Source organism: Oncorhynchus mykiss, chromosome 5 (genome assembly GCF_013265735.2).
Source record: "Oncorhynchus mykiss isolate Arlee chromosome 5, USDA_OmykA_1.1, whole genome shotgun sequence".
Taxonomy (NCBI): domain Eukaryota; kingdom Metazoa; phylum Chordata; class Actinopteri; order Salmoniformes; family Salmonidae; genus Oncorhynchus; species Oncorhynchus mykiss.
In genome coordinates, this window is record NC_048569.1 from 32,257,104 (window position 1) to 32,271,560 (window position 14,457).

The 14,457-nt window shown below is 40.5% G+C and overlaps 1 protein-coding gene across 3 annotated transcripts; it reads left to right on the forward strand.

Moving 5' to 3' along the window:
* Nucleotides 1-824: 824 nt before the first annotated feature.
* Nucleotides 825-13,679, forward strand: lhx3 (LIM homeobox 3). Of its 3 annotated transcripts, none has more exons than XM_021602468.2 (6): nt 825-1,253; nt 8,024-8,195; nt 8,341-8,543; nt 10,032-10,183; nt 11,561-11,732; nt 12,131-13,679. In XM_021602468.2, exons 1-6 carry the CDS (start codon nt 1,184-1,186, stop codon nt 12,547-12,549), a joined length of 1,188 nt encoding a protein of 395 aa, XP_021458143.1. In that variant the 5' UTR covers nt 825-1,183; the 3' UTR covers nt 12,550-13,679. The 3 variants fall into 3 exon arrangements, with proteins under 3 accessions (XP_021458143.1, XP_021458142.1, XP_021458141.1); XM_021602467.2 differs by lacking the exon at nt 825-1,253 and adding an exon at nt 3,545-4,527 and having other exon boundaries at nt 8,344-8,543; XM_021602466.2 differs by lacking the exon at nt 825-1,253 and adding an exon at nt 3,547-4,527.
* Nucleotides 13,680-14,457: the final 778 nt, after the last annotated feature.

Here is a 14,457-nt window from a genome sequence, read left to right on the forward strand (position 1 = left end):
AATCTGTATGGAAATGTCAGAATTTGCTAACTAGTGTTGGAATACCATTGGCGTCCTCTTCGGGGCATAATAAGGAGAATATATGCTGGTAGCTCGCCACAGATAGCATGGACAGTCTGAATAAAAACACAACGGCAAAATGGAACTAGCCAACCGTAAACATGTCCTCCCCCACGAATGATGCATGCTGGCTGAAGCTTTACCACGTTTCAGTTAATTACTATAGCTCCCGCCTTAAATTTTGTACATGCCGGATCTCTTTGGCAAGACGTGTCATTCACCCAAGTTCCGTTAAAATCGGCACAGTGCTGTCTGAGACTGAGATATCGCGTGTGACTAACGTACAAACAAACGGAAGGAGACAGTTCCACAGTCCCCTCCCGTTTTCATCGTGGGGGACAAACAATGACGCTCCATCCACTTGTCTTTGTTGGTCTATTCTTGGCCGAACAAAAGACAGACACGAGAATAAAAACGCATGACAACAATGTCCGGACGAATCGCCCATTACCCTATTGTGTACGATGAAAGATGGACACGTGTACCTCTAAATGGATAAGGAGGAAAGGGAGGAGGAGGGGAGGGTTGAAGACAGTGGAGGGAAGGGAGGAGGAGAGGAGGTTTGAAGACAGTGGAGTGGAGGTGGGGGGGGGGGGGGGGGGGGGGGTTTACACGCAACACACGCCTCCGGCCTCGCGCACATACAGAAACTCCCCTTTTCAGCACGGTGGACAGGGCATAGTCCTCCACGCGCCACACCCGGCATCTCGACTTCAGCTGTTACTTTTGTTACGTTAAAAACGAACACCCTTCCCATCCTGAGGTCAGCTGACGCTGGTAATGGTCAGGCATTATCCCCCCCCCCCCCCCTCTCTACCTCCTCTGGACCAACACACGGACTCAAACAGCAAGTCGCTGCATTCTCAAAGTTTCCTTGCAGGGTGACCGACGCAGAGACCAGGTCGACAGGCGTACTTTAGCCTCTTACAAACACGTTGTTTTTGTGACTCTCAAAGGATAAAGAAATAGGATCATGCGTTTTTATTTTTTCCTAATAATCACTTATCATTAGCCTAAGCTCAGTAGGCGCGCATCTTGCTTTCATTTCCTCTGTATAGGCAGGCCTATCTCAACCTCCGATTGATTGTATGTTCTTCTGAGCTGAAAAGCATCACTGCTCAGAATGTTGCTTGAACATCCTGGATCAAGTTGTCAAAATCCCGTGAATTTCTCCCGATACAGTGCAGGTCAAGGTAAGAAGCCGGCTTTCTTGTTTGTTTGGAGTCATTTGCACTTCTAATCGAGATTTTAAATTAACTTTATATGGAAATGTAGCCAGCCTACCATCGAGTCTATTTGACGCCGTTTAGTCCCCTGTAATCTGTTAATGGCTCATAATTAGCTATGAAATATCTAGCTATAGAGCAAATCAGCACAGCGGGGGCTCCGCCTGCAGCTCAAAGTTTTACCGACAGGATCCAACATGCATGAAATAGCCCATTGTATCTCACAGCACACCCTATCATCATCAGTTAGACTTCTGAAATATGAGTTTGACATATCACCATTATAAGCTGAAAGAAGTTACAGTGAGTTGTGCTTTCCCTTTCAAGACGGGAGAAGTTGTGAAAAGAGAAACATTGATAGGCTACACATCGAATGGAATGGATTTCATGATATTGGCGAATAGCACTTAAATGTGTGTCCAGTTTAACACAATTTAACAGGGTATTCATACTGTTTCGAGGTGGGACATTAAAGCTTGAATTTATGTTTCCCTGCGTGCGGGAGACGTTATGAATACGTAATGAGCTGCATTGTTGGAAATTATATGAACAGATGTTATGCGTGTGCTGTTATTTCACGCAATCTCTCTTGGCTGTCACGCGAGTCACGAGACCACCAGAGCGCTTTTGCACCAACCACTTGTGTACGAAACAAGGCAACAGCTCGGCTGCACACAGGCCGCTCCCCGCCCTCTCTAGTCAACAGCCTGTGCTAAAATGCTTAACAAGTGTCAGGTTCTCTTCGACAGGTGCGGCACCTGAGGTCTGTTACACACAAAAACGCTTGAAATGATAGGCCTATGCGTAAAAAGTTTGCAAACAGAAAATGTCTGTTTGAAAAGGCCTGGCATAACTTTGCTTATTTGAACACACTGTAAACCATGTAGACCAGTAGGCATGTGGTTTGTGAATTATTCCATTACATCTAGGCCTATAGGCTATTCATTATGTGAGGAGTTATTAATATAGCCTTCTCATCCCAGGCACACATTATTGTTCGAAAATGTGCAGCATGTTTGTAGCAATAGTAGTCTTACTTCATTTTTCTAAATTATGAATGTAATAAAGTATATCCATGACACAGAATATATTGTGTTGCCTTACATATCGGGGAAATGAATAAGGCTTGTAAGCTATTCCATGGCCAAATCAAAAACCAATAGATTAGCAATGGTTTTAGAAATAAAAGCAATAACGATCTCTTTACTAAACCACTAGCCCATGTCCGCCTCTTTCTCACGGATCACTTTTCTGTTTTGTTGATCATAGAGCATTTCTCATCTTACCCCATTACTGTCTCCTCGCCCCTCAAAAGGGAGCGATCAATAGGACATAAAAATATAGCTGAAATGTAAAAGGGAGCACTGAAGCATCCCACACCTTTCACCAAAATGTATTTCATATACTCAGAAAATACTGGCAAATGGGGCATTGATTTTAGATTCATCAGGGGTCCACGCAGCCATGGCACTACTCGTGATTTCCCAAGGCGCCCTTTTGCGCCTGAGATCAGTGTCGATAAAATTCATCGTGGTGTTGCTTCGATCAACATGTTATTGAACGGCCAATCTCTCCCCTAAGTAAACAGTTGTCTTTGTGAAGTCAGCATAGGCTATAGTTCTACAATATGGTGTGTGTGTGTGTGTGTGTGTGTGTGTGTGTGTGTGTGCGTGTGCGTGTGCGTGTGCGCGTGTGCGTCAATCGCACGCCAGGTTTATATGTTCTCGTTACGTGATGGAAATTGTAGATTTGGTTTATTACGAATGTAGTGTTATCTACCGTGACCCGGTAGAAGAACACAGCGACAAGTTAAGTTACAACGTCAAGTTAAGGAGATGTTCTCTTTAGCTTTTGAGTTAATAAGATACCATGAGTACTATGGCTGATATAATATGTGAAACATTCAAAATATCCAATATAGAATAGTGCATGTAATTAAATCATACCTGTCAAATATAACAGTAACGTTTGTAAAGGAATATTTGTCATCTGATCCAGATGTTTCAAAAGAAATGTGTTAATTTCATCAAGCTATTTATTATTAAATGGGGATCCTATTATGATCCTATGTAGGCTAATGGTTCTTGTGACATATGCCTCCTAGTATTCGATATATATATATTTTTGTAAATAGGGGTCACCTCACGTCGTTCTGTTATTGTGCATTTTCGAAAAGGTAAAAAACGAATTAAACATATTTAAAACTATACTATACTGTAATAAGTACCTAGGCCTATGTTATGGTGGAATGTTTTACAAATATTAGAGTTGCATTCTGCCTTGTAAACTGCACATCAACCACAGAAATACAACAATCAAGGCCAGAATAAATTGTACAATAGCTACCTAAATAAAATTATGTACAGGCCTATTTGAATCTTCGATATCAGGCCATGTGTTGCGTATCCATAACATAAACTGTCCATTACCGGCAAATATTTGGAATGTCACTTTATTTAACTTAACTTGAACTTATTTCACTTACTGAATTTTCGAACTCGACCGTTTCAGCACTTCATTTAAGAAAATATGTGCCAGGTTCCATTTTCGTTTGCGTTTGATTATTTGTGTAGCTTCGGCTATATTATGGTCGTGATTCGATTTGAAATAGGCCTACACACTGTTTTAGAGAAACGTGCATGCAAAGTTCCATTTAAAACAACTTAGGCGACTTTTCGTGCTGTGAAAATATATTTTCATAACATCATGCAAAATATGTTAGTGTAAATAAACCAGCTAAAGGTCAAATAGGAGCTTCTTGCAATAAAATTACATTTAATAGCATAGCCTATGCATCAACTAAACACACATGGCCGAAACCATAGTCAAATGTTATCTTGTTCCATTTTTCCTCCCTCCGAAGAGCACTTGGTACCCGCACCGTTTCCAAGTTTCTGATCGTTGATGATAATCTATCTCCCTGCTTTAACAGGCCAGTCGCTAGGGTAACCACGCGTTGTAATCCTGCGCAGTGCACATCACACTGGGACACAGCAAACTCAAGCGTATGCAGTCACACCGTGCGTGGAATTGTGGTATTCTTCCCTTGATATACTGCATAATATGGCGTTGTGAGTGATAGGTGCGCAGCTAGAACACAGAAATACAGTCGTTTTTCGTTATCGTGTGAGGAAAACATGAGCAATGGATGGACATAATGAACAGAACTCTCCAAATGGAGCACCGAATAACACGGAGATGCTGTTTGCCTTGCTGGCCCAGAGCGAGGAATTACGTAAAGGTATACAACAGCGCAACGCATGATTCAATTTGTGTTTTAATCTAATTTGATATTGGTTACGCACATTACAATGGTCAGATATTTAATCAGTACTTTGTTGTCGCTGTTTATACTTGTCAGAATAAGTGATTTATTTCATTCCAACACCTTCATGTATCTCATGCTGTATGAAGAACACCATATAACTTTATTCGAATAGAATAATAATCTTTTGTATTTCTGAACATTTTTATAATGCAATGAAATGCTTATATTTCCTACATGGATATGTTACAAATGAACGCTATTCTTGCATGCATAATTCGCTCATACACCATCAGTTTTAGACTAGTCAGTGGTTAGCCGAAACAGTGGACACTAACCTTATCAGTTTTTTCCACTTTTCACTCCTGTCCCTTGTATTACAATGGCTTATGGCTAAATCTGTATGGCGAAGGATTAAGGCTAAAGACGGCGAATCTACGAAATAACATATGTCTTATCTGTTTGCTCCAAAGCAATTTTTTACACTTTTATGCAGTTTTAATCTTGTCGCAATTTTTCCATTCGTTGCATTCGAGGGTTAAGGATTCAGTAGACGTTATTGTCTTAAGTGTGATAAGATAAGTGTGAATTCTTTATTTAGGATGGTGTGGATTGTAACAACTATGTAACAACCTGCCCTAAATGGGACAAAAGTATTTGTTTTAACGAGGTTTCTATCAACATTACTGCAATTTCTAGGGATTGATTTGGCTTTCACGGGCGTATATCTATACTGGTAATATTTTTATAAGGTGATCAAATCGCTGGATTGTGACGTGAGACTAGACCGTTGTATTCTACTTTTACTGAACCTATTGAATTAATAATGAGTTTGATGCACCTGTTGGTGACGTGGCTCCCTCGCTGTTGTGCGTTGCTTGCTCTTGGTCCCAGAAAACAATGTTCCATACATTTTTCATAAATTGCCACAAATTAACAATAGGAATGCGATTCCTTCGACGAATGAAACGTGGTTCGACTTGAATAAGTAAAAGTGCTAACATTTCAAGCCTCATTTAAGTTGCCAGTGATGCAGCTCACTCGATACGGGTTTGTTGATAGTTTAATAATAACTTGCAATGAAAAGTTATTTGTTTGCTGAAAGATGGCCATTTTGTTTTCGTGTATTGTCTTGTCTTGATGAAGGCATGCTTAAAAATTGGCCATGCGGGTATGTTTGAGTGGATTATTCCTAAAAGTTCAATGGCCTGCAAATTGTGACATTATGTCTATTGATGTTCAGTTAATTATATGAATTATAGCAAATCCTGAACTTGATGAAGACATTGGCTTACTATTATCTGTAAACTACGTCGGAACGATTGGGTATCAGAGGGATATTGTCAAATGTCACGTGTAAATTAGTCAAGATACAATTATGCAAATTTGGCCATATGGGCGGTCGGGTTCATCATCCCAACACCAAAACAATTTCTAGTAGCCTAATGTGCACGGTATCATCAGCATATCTAAATTGTCAATAAACTCATGTTAACACACAACGTGTAACAATTAGTTATGTGACTGAAGCTACATTTGATGACATCGAAACACATTTCACCTCATGCACTCTAGTGTGCACTTTTTAGCGTAATTTCATGCGTTATAGTGGGAAAGGCTTGGATGGTGTTTTGACCATTTGACTGCAGGAACATTGGCAGCACATTCAATGTCCGAACCTTCGATCAAATGTTGCTGTGGTCTCGTTTACATGAACGAAACCCTCCTTGCCCACACTCCGAAGCGGGTCTGCTTCTGCATGATTTGGAAACCAGATGCAAAGTAAAACCTCAAACTGCGTCTGAGCTTGGACATGGGGATTGGCTGTGTCGATACAGAAGGCTTGTTTTTTCTTCCCTTTTTATTATCACTAGTGATTATTAAATGGGAAACAATGGACCAGTGTCTTAAAGAGAGAGGGACCCATGAGCCTGTTGTACCCACTGGGCACAGACGTAAATTCAACGTCTATTCCACTTTAGTGCAACGTACATTTTATTGAAATATGGTGGAAACAACGTTGATGCAACCAGTGTGTGCCCAGTGGGTAACCTCAAACATGAGGATAGGATAGCCAATGCATGGTCGCAGGAACGAGAGAAGAGATACATACATACTGTATATGTTGAATCAGTAAGGGAAACGGGGAGAGATAGAGAGGGAAAGGCTTAGAGAGAGAGTTTTTCGGTACCCACTGACGTTTATAGATGGTCTGGGGGACTTGGATCACTTGGTTACCATGCAAAGTAAGTGTTTTAATTAATGGCATGCGCTTTTTCGAGGAGTGATAGTAGAAGGTTTTTTTTTTTTTTTTTATAGGCCTATGTCTTCTTCATTCATTCCGCAGATCAAACGTCATGGTTCCAGCATGATAACTCAATCAGCCAACAGTCAATATGTGTTGGCTGTGGTCTTTGTAATATTTGATGCTATTAGTTGGATTTTCGCTGTGTTCTTTTGTATTGCATCTGGCACCCACACTTGGAAAATGTTAACGGATGTTGCCAGGTTTCGATAATCACACAAAAAACAGGCCTTTACTCGAATTTATGGGTTGTGAAAAAAATGACGATGGTGATGATGACGACGACAATGATGATGATGATGGTGCTGACAAACGAATGAATGGCTGTAATTTACAGGCAGCAGTGTATTTACATCTGAGACTATTGAAATAATTATGCCCCTACATTTATTGATAAGAGTCCACAACACCTTAGTCAACTTAATGGAAAATTCCACACAAAACTGTATTTTGTTATTTGTTTCATTCGCTCATTGTTGATAGTCCCAAAATGTTTTACTTGTCAGAAATCAAGTTTTCAAGGTATATAACTTTACAAATACAGAAATACAGCCCATGCAAAATGCACTCCTCGAAATCTGACTTTTGGGGATAGTTTCAACTATACTTTTCATTCAACCAGATTTGTTCATTAGGCCTACAACATTTTAATTGAATTATAGCAATTCTCAATTACATGGCAATCAATATACATCGAAGAAAAAAAAAAATACAATATTCTAGATACTAACTCAGTGACAAAATTGTCTCATATTTGCCCTGAAATAGACTGCCTTGGGGATTTTCCATTCATTTCTATTTACTCATCACTTTCGATGCGAATTTATATATCTGAGGTTTTAGTAGTATCAATTGAAAAACAAATGGCATAAATATGTGATTAAGGTATATATAATATACATATTTATAATATGCAGAATATGAAGTATGATTTATCACAATTTTTTTGATAATGTGTATCGAATTAGTGTCCTTATTTAGATATTATCCCAAATAAGCCTATTCTAAATCAAATGCATTAACAAATGTCTACATTTTGCAATTGTATGAATTGCTATTTTGTGTCGTAAAACAATTTGATCACAGTATAATTTGTCTCGGTGCAACGTCATTTCTTAAGCAGTGTTTCAATTCACGATGGCTTCATGGTTATCCTGTCTTCTACAGAAATTCCTGTATGCGCTGGCTGTAATCAACACATCGTGGACCGCTTCATCCTCAAAGTGCTGGACCGCCATTGGCACAGCAAGTGCCTGAAATGCAGCGACTGCCAATCCCAACTAGCAGACAAGTGCTTCAGCCGGGGAGATAGCGTTTACTGCAAAGAAGACTTTTTTAAGTGAGTGCAAGAAATAGGCCGTCTCATGAAATACTTATTCTTTCATGAACGACGAATTATTGAAAATCTTTTATAGAATCACAGGTTGTGAACGTGATTAAACTCTTGTCAATTTATTGATGATAACCTTCTTATTTCCAAAAAGGAGATTTGGGACCAAATGCGCCGCGTGTCAGCAAGGTATTCCTCCAACGCAGGTGGTGAGAAGGGCACAGGATTTCGTATACCACCTGCACTGCTTCGCGTGCATCGTGTGCAAGAGGCAGCTCGCGACAGGTGACGAGTACTACCTGATGGAGGACAGCAGGCTCGTGTGCAAGGCTGACTACGAGACCGCCAAACAGCGAGGTGAGAGATCACTGTATGGCGCAGTGATCTAAGGCACTGCATCTCAATGCAAGAGGCGTCACTACAGTCCCTGGTTCGAATTCAGACTGTATCACATCCGGCCGTGATTGGGAGTCCCATAGGGTGGCGTACAATTGGCCCAGCGTCGTCCAGGTTTGTCCGGGGCAGGCCGTCATTGTTAATAATAATTTGTTCTTAACTGACTTGACTAGTTAAATCAAGGTTAAGTAAAACATTAAAAAATACCTTATCACACCGATTTAGGGTCCCCAAGATCAGAGTTCCTAGATTCTAACGCCTAATTGCGCATGCCTCCACAGTCGTTGATATTTCAGCGATATCCAATAATGTGGAAATCCTACAAGGCCCACATCTTCATTCCATTCTGTCTGCTAAACTACAACGTAAAAAAAGGAGCATGCCTATAATATGTTATCAATCACCGCATCGCCCAATACGTTATGTATTGTTTGGAGCTGTGAACTTGATCTCCAAGACTGAGGTCACCCATAAACACTTGCCCCATCTGCGCTAGTTGCGTCGTAGTCCGCGTCCCAATAGATAGCAATAGCCTATGTATAGATAGGCCGAAAGCCTGTCCAATTGCATTGAAGAGAGAAAACGTAGTTAATTTTGTTTTATTTTATTAGCAGACCGACAGTGACTAAGAAGATTCAATTCAGCCTCATCTGCACAACATATTAGTTTTGTTTCAAGGGTGTTAAAAGCGCTGGTTACCATGTTATGCTAAAGTAACTCATAGGCTACCCTAAAGCCTCGGATTAAAATAACTTATTTCATGTAAATGCATATTTATTGCATGAAAAATGAATTACAACTGACCTCTCACAGAAGCTCTGTATAAACAAAACGATATTCACGCAGGGTATTTTCTTTGTGAATAGTTAATACATTACTCAAGTGTTATCTGCCCCATCTGTTTGTCGGAATTTACTGCCTGTATCTACTGCTGATTTACATATTGAGTTAACGTGAGTTTTCATAGACAAACACACGTTATTGGTTAATGAATGGGCGCCATTACTTGGGCATTGGAGAATGGTCTCGCATTTTATTTTGTCTGTATACTATTTATTTGCTTATGAGTTAGCATATATTTGGGATCAATTACGCACATAATAACAAATCATCAAATGTACGAGTAATCCGACTCATTAATAGTTTAATTACAACCTCTAACTCGCAAAGGATGCTGAATAATCAAATTAATATAATTCAATAATTTGTTTAATAAGCATTGCACTGTAAATTATATTTCCAGATATATATTTCTTTATAGATACATTTTTTGGGCACGCCAAAAGCTATTTTTTAACAGGCTTACAATTTTTCGGTGGATCTAACTGAATATCTATCAATATTTGGATACAACTTTGAATCGAATATTAGGCCTATGATCATAAAGTATTGGGGTAAATTTTTGTTTACGTTATGGCTTACATTGTGTGTCTTGTATTTTCTTTTTAGAAGCTGACTCAACAGCGAAAAGGCCACGAACGACCATCACAGCGAAACAGCTCGAGACCCTGAAAAACGCTTACAACAACTCTCCCAAACCGGCCCGACACGTACGAGAACAGCTATCGTCAGAAACTGGCCTAGATATGCGGGTTGTTCAGGTAACTATCCATTCCCCTCCATTATATACCATTTCATTAGCGTCCTTATTGTATTATTATCTAAGGTCATGCATGGGTTTCCTTTTGAAATAGTGCTTGAAATGGCTTCCCAGGTACAGAAGAGTTGGGGTTTGATGGTTAGAATTTACAGTGAAATGGAGTAAAAAAAATTTTTAAAAGTCTACACACTTGAAAGTCAGAATGGTAAGAGAGAGCTCGTTAACAACGCTGAGAGCCTCGCATATTGTCTGTGAAAGAGCCCTACTGTGGATGAATATGGTCAATTAGTCATTCTGTATATATCGTTTTATTTGCAAGGACACTTAAAGTAGGCAGGAAGCCACTATCCTTCATTATTCACTATTCACTGAAGGGGAAATGGGGGTGAAGAGGGTTCACTTTGGCTCCATATCATTAATGAATGTAGACCTTTCCTAAATATGGGTTAGAAAGGAGAACATTTTTACCTGTTTTAATTCAAGTATGCTTTGCATGATGTAGATTTAAACAAAGTGAATGGTATGTCAATCATAACTGTCTCTTAAAAAAAAAATACAAATGTTTCCAATTTAATCACCAAATTTACAGCTACAATTTAGAACGTGGACAAAGTGAGATTTAAATAATTAACATCAACTCCAGGTATTAAATCCCAGTGAGAGGGTAACATGCATGGTAACTTGTCTGCTCTCAGGGTTAAGGACAACTTATAGCTGTCATGAAGTTAATTAAGCGCGTGATAAATCTTGTACAGGCCATGGTGGTCCTGAGATTAGTGTTCTGTCCCACTGTTTCAATCTCCCACTTGCGTTAAAGAAGACATGGCCCAGTCCCCAGACAGTCCTTGAAAATGATTTTGTTTTCATTTTAATGTACCTGACCACTTAAAAGCATAGCAGGGGCACTGAAGAAAGAGTAGAGAAAAATGATGTCTGGAGTGGTTAGGAAAGCCATTTTGCATGTCCGACAATAGGTTATGAATGAAACATTCAGTTCAAAAGATAAAACATTTGATAATGTTATAAAACAGACGACTTGTGTCCTCTGCAAATGTAACAGTACATTATAGATTTCTCATTTGAAGAAATCAGTTTCACTTTACTCATAATTCCACCGTGCTTCTACACCTGCATTGCTTGCTGTTTGGGGTTTTAGGCTGGGTTTCTGTACAGCACTTTGAGATATCAGCTGATGTAAGAAGGGCTATTTAAATACATTTGATTTGATTTGATTGTAGAAAAAGGCTTCAACTTAGAAAAATAGGATATTTATTGGAGGAGCTGCCTTCAACAGGAAATTCCCAACTCTCCAATTGTATACCTAAAATAAATAGAACAAAACATATGTAACGAACCATACAACACCTCTGTCCTCCAGGTCTGGTTTCAGAACAGGCGAGCAAAAGAGAAGAGGCTGAAGAAGGATGCAGGCAGACAGAGGTGGGGACAGTACTTCCGCAACATGAAGAGGTCGCGAGGTAGTTCCAAATCAGACAAGGACAGCATCCAGGAGGAGGGCATGGACAGCGACGCTGAGGTCTCCTTTACAGGTAGGATGAGAAAACAAACAGACATATCTGAGATGATGTATTCACAATAACCAAATTAAAGGGAATGGGATACAGAGGGCGCCTTTAAGTTCCTGTTTGAGGAATTATGAGAGATGATAAAAAATGAGTTGTTATCACAATTATAATACCAACTCTTTTTATATGATTTATTAGCCCGTGAAGTGCATAGTGGAAATGGACATAGCACATTTGTAAACCACACATTTTGGTTTATACCCACTCAAATGTGAATGAAACCCAAATAATTCCAACGAGGGAAAATCTTATAAATCAAATTTTATATGAATGACCAGAATCAAACTAATAATATCAGCACTATATTCCATAAGGCTTCTATAATGCCACACCCTGACCAAGTGTCCTCCCTTTTGTTCCAGACGAGCCACCCATGTCGGAGCTCAGTCACTCCAATGGCATCTACAGCGGCCTGAGCGAGTCGTCTCCAGCCATGGGGGGCAGCCACGGCCCCTTCCCCCTGGAGCATGGAGTCCTCCCCTCTCAGGACCAGTACCGTGACATCCGCTCCAGCAGCCCCTACGGCCTACCCCAGTCCCCAGGTTCGCTTCAGGCACTGCCCAGGCACCAGCCCCTCATCTCCAGCCTGGTCTACCCTGACTCCGGCCTGTCAATCATGACCCAAGGTGGGGCCCCGGGGCTAAACCCAGGCATGAGAGGAGTGTTGGGGGGCACTAACGGCCCTAGCTCAGATCTGTCCACTGGCAGCAGTGGGGGCTACCCAGACTTCCCAGCGAGTCCAGCTTCCTGGTTGGATGAAGTGGACCACGGACAGTTTTGATGAGCTGGGTTGATTGGTCAACGTTGTCTAAGGACTCAAAGGTGTTTTTTCTGTGTCTTCTCCTGCGGGTGTCAAAAACTGGAAAGAGACAGTCACGCAAGACCTGTAAAACAGAGAGACCGGGTCAGACGGTTGCTGTCTTTCACCCTCCTTGGATCACTCTCTCTCTGTCAATGAACTGTCAATTAATATTTTTAATTTCTCCTGATCTGAGTGAACTGAAAGGAAGGATTGGGCCTCAAAAAATATGAATAGTAGCACTTGGAACTCACACACCATTCCTTAAAGATAACAAGACTGAGAAGAATGGAGTGCTGGCCTGTTCTGAATGATCATTTAGCTACTGACGAAGTGTTGATACGTTGCTCAAATATCGTCAAGAGTAGGGTCTGAAAGGAAAGCAATCTCACTTCTACAATCTGAACTTGTAACGGTCAGACAGACATACTCCCTCTCTCAGCCTGAAGTCTTCACAGCACTCATCAAACAGCCCTCCACCATTGAACTATGTGTACAGCGACTTTCCACCATCATGCTTTCGATCCCTATGGTGTCATCAATATTACACCAGAGGAAGCTCACAGATACACACCATTTCCAGCTGTGATATCGTTGTGACAACTTAGCAAATTCAGACTTTTGCCCAATTGGATTTCAATAGACTCCAATCCTTTCCACCTTATTCTTCTCTCTGTTTAAAAAAAAGAAAAAGAAAGTGTACCGATGCAGGTTGTGGTTCAAGTCAGAGTTTTTATGTGTCTGGTTGTTGCCAAATGTCTGTGTATATTAAGGTTTATCATTGTGGAGAATTTATTTTTATACAACCCCTACGACAACATGAATACCACAGATATTAGGACTTTGTACATTGACGGCTAGGGATCTAGACAGGTTGTAGATGTCGCCTCCCACCGATAAGTAGAGGTCCAGTTACTTCTATGCATTTGTGTGTTCTCAGATGTATCTTGTTTGTTTCATTCTATTGAAATTTCCTGGGCATGCTGAAACCCAGGCTGGTGTACGTGTTTGTTTATGTGGAAGATGTTTTATGTCTTATTTATTCTCTCTGATGATGATTATGATTAAGTGATACAGGTCTTTAATAAATTTGTCAGCTAAATCCAAACTGACCACTGACTCTTGTATCAGATCTTTATTATGTTGACTATAGACATTGTCTTGGGCTCTCTTCTATTTATCAAGGCTCAGGCTAAAACCCAGATGCAGACACAGAAGGCAGATAGTACGAGTCTCAGAGTTAAAAACAGTACAAGGGGCAGGCAAAAGGTAAGTCAAGGCAGGCAAAGAGTCGTAATACAAATCAGAGTCTGGCAGGTGCAGGACGGCAGGCAGGATCAGGGTCAGGGCAGGCAGAAAGGTCAGAACTGGGAAGACTAGGAAAAACTAAAACCAGAGCACAGGAAACACGGGAACATGCTGGTAGGATTTGATGAACTAGCAACAGACAAACAGAAAACGCAGGTATAAATACACAGGAGATAACGGGGACAAAATGGGAGACACCTGGTGGGTGAAACAGATCAGGGTGGGACACTATCTACGTTAGACATAACAGAAAATGGAGTTTTTCTATACAGTATATGCACATCTTAATTTCTCAAAACACAGACAGAAGCTAGGGTAATTGGGGTGGTGGCTAATCTTCGATATCATCCCTTATTTTCCTGAAGTATTAATCACATTGATCTTACATCAGAATACAGATAATGGAGGGGAACCGGAGCGATCCAGAGACATGGCTGAATCTGCAGATTGGCCGTCTGGCTAATTACCAAAGCTGTATCAAGAGTTCAACGGCTCTTTAGTGCAGAAATTTGATGCAGACTGAGAGTCAACATGTCGATTTGGAGATAACTGTGCCTTGTTTGCCCAAATGCCCCTACGGGA